This window comes from Rhagoletis zephyria, unplaced genomic scaffold (assembly GCF_001687245.7).
Source record: "Rhagoletis zephyria isolate East Lansing unplaced genomic scaffold, Rhagoletis_zephyria_1.1 Rzeph_scaffold_02293, whole genome shotgun sequence".
In the NCBI taxonomy this organism is placed as follows: domain Eukaryota; kingdom Metazoa; phylum Arthropoda; class Insecta; order Diptera; family Tephritidae; genus Rhagoletis; species Rhagoletis zephyria.
The window spans coordinates 9,311-14,792 of record NW_016159377.1 but is presented as its reverse complement, the minus strand read 5'-3'; the positions used below and the strand labels follow the sequence as shown (position 1 = coordinate 14,792).

General features: G+C 32.8%; 1 protein-coding gene across 1 annotated transcript in view; it reads left to right on the top strand.

Annotated features, from left to right (window-relative positions):
* exex (motor neuron and pancreas homeobox extra-extra) overlaps window positions 1-5,482 on the top strand; it is a 33,502-nt gene that overhangs the window by 23,290 nt on the left and 4,730 nt on the right. The window contains exon 2 of the mRNA XM_017620923.1: window positions 2,072-2,312. Coding sequence (XP_017476412.1) covers window positions 2,072-2,312 — 241 coding nt within the window. The remainder of the gene's footprint in view (window positions 1-2,071; window positions 2,313-5,482) is intronic.

The following is a 5,482-nucleotide window of genomic DNA, read 5'->3' as shown; positions in this document are numbered from 1 at the left end:
AAAAAGTCTAAAGGATTTAAATCCGGGGATCTAGGTGGCCATAAAATGGAACCCAAGCGTCCAATCCATCGTTGCGGAGATCGTCATAATCGGTTGGATCCCTGATTAAAACCGAACGTTCGGTTCGGCTTCGGCCGAAAAATTTACCTTCGGTCGGACTCTACTTTAGATAGAATCTGTCGTAAGCTAAAGCAGAAAAATATCATATTTTCTTTAAATTTGTAATTTTTTAAAACTTCACGGCACTTTCGGCATGTGAAGGCATGCTCCGATCCGGCTCAAACTTTTAAAATTGTATTTTTTCAATAAATAACACATTTCTAAAGGTGTGCACCTGTAAAAATTGAAATTTGATTTTTTACAACCACTCTAATGTATACATATAGATATATGTAAGTATGTATGTCAGGGCATAGTTTCTTTGCTTGTGAACCAATTTTGATGATTGTATATCGCTGGGTTAGGACAGCCAATACATATAAACTAAAAAAAAAACGATTTAGAAATAATTTTTTTTTGTTAAATCAAAATCTATGGCAATCCATGATAATGGATTTATATTTTTTTAATTGGCGTTTACACAATATGTTAGTGTTTGACCGAGCTTCTCCTCCGATTTGTGGTGGGCGCCTGAATTTGTATTGTATGAAACTGACATTTTATTTATTTTCTTTTTCAACACACACACATACATATGAACCGTAATTAATTTAATTTAAAGCAATGCCTACGTACACACATATCTATGAACCGTAAATTACAGGTCTGTTGCAGTAGCAGTTTGCCTAGGAAATGTGGGTTCCCGGATTCAATCTCTAATGAATTTGAATTTGAAGCAAGAAACCGCCTCTTCCGACCAGTGTGCGTTCTGTCGCCTAGAGCTTTAAATTGGCCTAAAAACACAGCACATAGATTTAAAAAAATGTAGTGAAAGTTTCAAACAACCCTAAAGCTTATATCTGTGGACGCTTAAATAAAACTTGGCTGGCTTAAAAAGAAATAAAGAGCCTACTAACAAACAGTGTTGCCGTTTTGATCCATATACTTCAAAAGTGATACGTGTTTGGGCATATTTTCGGCAGATACTTTATTTTTTCGCTCATTTCGCGAGATACTTGAATTTTTCGCGTAGTACAAATTTTGATGCATGTTAAAGAGAAAATATTAATATGCAGTGGCAGCTTATAAAATTTGTTCGAAGATATTGAAGCGTTTTGGGGTCAGTAAGCTTAAAAAATGCTTTAAATGAACCATGTATAAAGAGCTCACTTCATTAATTCTTAATTTACTTTACTTGCTCCATAAATAGCTCTGCAGCTGCAGAGCGTATATTTTCAGATATAAAATTGATCCAATATGAAAAGAGAAATGGAATTTCATTACAAACTGTTGATGATGGGGCGTATTCATAGTAAAATAAAGTCGACACTGAAGGCAGTCGCAGCTTTTTGACATAATTTCCAACGAGTTTAACGTAGAATGTGAATTATGTGAAATTTGATAATTAACGTAAATGATCGACAGCTCATAGTTTTAAGTATGTACATATATTTGAATTCAAGTTTCTATAAAATCTATACATAATACTTTTTTTCGTCTCTATAAAACATTAAAAATAATAATCTCTTTTTTGATAGATTGTCACAGTATGTAAAATATTTTGCTTCATGTAAATACATATGTAGGTGTATGAATGCGAATTACATGACTTTTCGATTATTGACAATAATAAAAAGCAAAGGTATGGAGCCAAATAGCATTTTTTTAAGTTTTATCTAACTGGATACTTTGATACTTAAATAAATATTTTGTGATACATTTGATCCACTTTTTGTTTCATTTACGATACATTTTTTCATGACGTCCCGCCAACACTGCTAACAAAGACTAACATCTTAAATTGCAGCTATTATCACTTAGTACGATTTAGTGTTTTGAATAGTTCTTTCAAATTTCCACAAATATACATATACATAGGTATACATGATTCAAATATTCGTTATACAACAACATTCATAATTTTTCTTTTTTAATTACTCAAAGCTTTCCTCTTCACAATATTATATTCCAGATCAGAATCTCCAACATCTTCACATCGATCTAGTCCGCCCATTAGCCCTGGTTGTGAGGATCAACATCATATTGGTATTTCAATGGATTTTCATGATGAATTCAAAAAGCCTATTCCACCGCACAGTCCCATAAGACCGCAAGACTTTCCACTTTATACCGGCGGTCATCCATACCATTTGCTAGCACAAGGGGGATCAGCATTTCATCGACCATTGGATCCAACCGGAAAGCCAATACCTGTAAGCATGAACATTGATTAAAAATTTAAAGCTTTTAAAAGTAAACTTTGGGTCACAGAGAACGAACTAAGATATTTTTAGGCAGTATAGTAACCAAAAAAGGAATGAGAGTGTGCTTATAATGCTTTTTAAATTTTGTCAGAAAAAGAGCTTTTTGTGTTTGCATATTATTTCGCATTCATCCAAACATTTTTAAATTTATTTATCGGTTTTGATATAGAAACACCTATTTCTCGATGAATTTATTTAATGACTATAATTATTATCATTTGTTTACATTATTGGTCCAACGAAAAAATACAATTGTTAAATTGTCACATTGTTGGGCAGTTATTTGTATTAACGAGGCATGTTTCCAAAGTTCAGGGAATTTAGCTATAATTTTTATTATCTTGTTAATTTTCGTCAATATTACAGTATAATTTGTCAGCATAATTTCCATTTAACTCAATACCTTTATCCCAACAATAAACTAATTAAGCTGTCCTCAAAGAACTTTTTCAATCCACCTATTCATGGCACGTTTTGCGTTAGTTAAACTTTCAAATCGAACACCCCGTAAGAGTTTTTACAAATCTGGGAACAAATGATAAACAATGGGTGCAAGATCTGGGCATAAAGTGGGCGCGGAAACAAATTCCTATCGTAAATCGTTCAAAACATCCTTCGTTTTTTTTGCGGTGTGTGGTGTCTTGCATTATCCTGTTGCAATAACGGTTGCAAATGCCCAGGCTGTTTTTCGACAAGTGCCTGTTGCAGTGCTCCGCTGAATAATTTCTGATGTTTTCACACCTTCTTTCCACAAAAGGAAAACTATTGCTCTTTGAGAACTAGCTGCGTCTTCCATGGATACAAAAACAGTGCTATGAAAACGCATCTATATCAGTCGAACACCTAACTCAGACTGATCAATATTGCACCAGATATGCATATGTAATAAACATAACAAAACTTGTCTGGCAACAATAACATTGCCTATAAGTTCTGCGTAATTTAATTATAGCACGATTCCCAGAACTTTAGGAACAACCCTCGTACATATGTATGTATGTACACACCGTCTTACTGACTTACTGATACGGGAAGGCGTTAGCCCATATGGACCAGGGATGATAAATGAGTTTTATAATTTTATAGGAAATGGCTAAAGAAATTCACGAAATTAGCCGAAAAAGTACCAACGTTTGAAAGACCATATACATATACATAATTATATGTTTTTAAATGAGATAAAATTCTCTATATAAAAATTGTTTTCTGAAATTTTAACCACATATTTAAACAAAATATGATATAAAACGTAGCGTTTCCAATACAAATTAGTATACCAAATTAATCATCAATATAACGAAATAATGTAACTATAACCAAATCAAGTGTAGAGATAAATATATTTAGCTGATTTTTTTCTGGGTGCAATCTTTTTCGGCTGATTGAATTTTTCGTTCAATACGCTTTCCTTCTGCAATTCACAGATACTTTTTCATGGTTCAAAAAAAATAAAATTAGGAAGCGCCGGACGGAATTCGAACCCGGCACCTTCTGGAAGCTAACAAATAGCGGCACACTCAGCCACTGTCGACTACGCATGCATGCTTTCAAATATTTAGCTTGAGCAAATAAAATACAATTATTGCATTCAAATGACATCTTTTTCGAACGTTTTCGGAAACGAAAATAATTGATAACTGTAGGAGTTTTTTGTAAGCACTGTCGGCAAAATTTACGTTTCTTTGCTGGCTGGGTATTCATTCAATGTAAGTTTTAAATGACTAGCTCATATTTTTGTTTAAGAGTCATATTTTGCCGAGGTTATCACCAAGCAGCCGTGTACGTCTTTCTTCCAAAATTCTGCCTGACACAGAAAAAGCTCTTTCAATAGTTGCTGAGCTAGCTATTTATAAAATTTGCCTTGAAAAGCTTCCAAGAAGTGAAAAATCTTAAGCTTGCTCCCAAAATTTTAAAACATCGTCACAACTTTTGTTTCCTGATTGTTTCAAATAAATCTGTATTTCCGCATTAATGTCTTCAAAAACCGTTTCTGCAGATTCATCGTTTGTACCTTTGAATTCGTAAGAACTTTATAAAGCAAATAAGTTAAACAGTACTAGTTTACGATTTTATTTTGGCTGAAAATACACATATGTATATGTATACTAGGGATGTTGCGATTCGATGTTAGTTGTTAGGCATCCGCGGATGCGGATGCGAATTCGGATGTATAGTATTTTTAAGAAACTATTAGGTAAGTAAATTAAATTATTTAGGTAAATAAAAAGATTGGAAAGTTAGTAATATTTAATAATGCTTATTTTATTTAGTAATTGAACTTAAAAATTGGAACATTTCCTATATTTAATAAAAAGTAATGAGAATTGCATCGGGGCTGAAAATGTCAGATGTATCCTCCTGACTTTCATCTTCACATGAAGAATTTATCGTTGTTTTAACAGCGCTTACAAGCCAAACCAGATGTGTCAGGTTTTTCTAAAGCTTTTTAAAAACAATTCTTTATTCTCATGCCTTTGGCCCTTTCAGAATTTGAATAAAAAGAATTCATTCTCATTCCTTTGGCTGTTTCAGAATTTGGGGAATCTGTAACTTCATCAGCGTTTTTCGGTTTTAGTTTTTGTAATTCATATTTGATACTTTCTTTTGCGACTGGTTTGAAAAATTTGTGATTATAGCGAGCTAAATATGTGGATATAGAAAATAAATTATTATTTTCCAGGAATGAAAATTTTGAACAAAATTCAAAGTCGTGGCTGCCAGCAGAATCCGATCAGAATATTGTTATTTTTTAAAAAAGCACCCCGTTTTTAATAAGCATTTGAATTATTGGAATCACGAATGATGCGGGTCTCACATAGTTACGTAATTCTTACCTAATTAAAGATCAGACCTATAGGTTTTTAATTATTTGAGCATCGATTCTGTTTATAGCCAGACGTTCAAATAGCAAAGAAGGGAGACGTAGGTACCGACAAGTAAAAAAATTACTGGCTTTTAAATTTTTGCTAAAAATAAATTCCCCGAAGAGCCCCATTTGAAATGATTGAGACTTTCTTCTTAATGCCTAGTAGTTTTTTTTTAAGATTGGTCCAAAAAAAATCATAATAAAGATCCGGTGCAGGTATTTAAAGAAGAGAAAACAAAAAGATATATGTTAT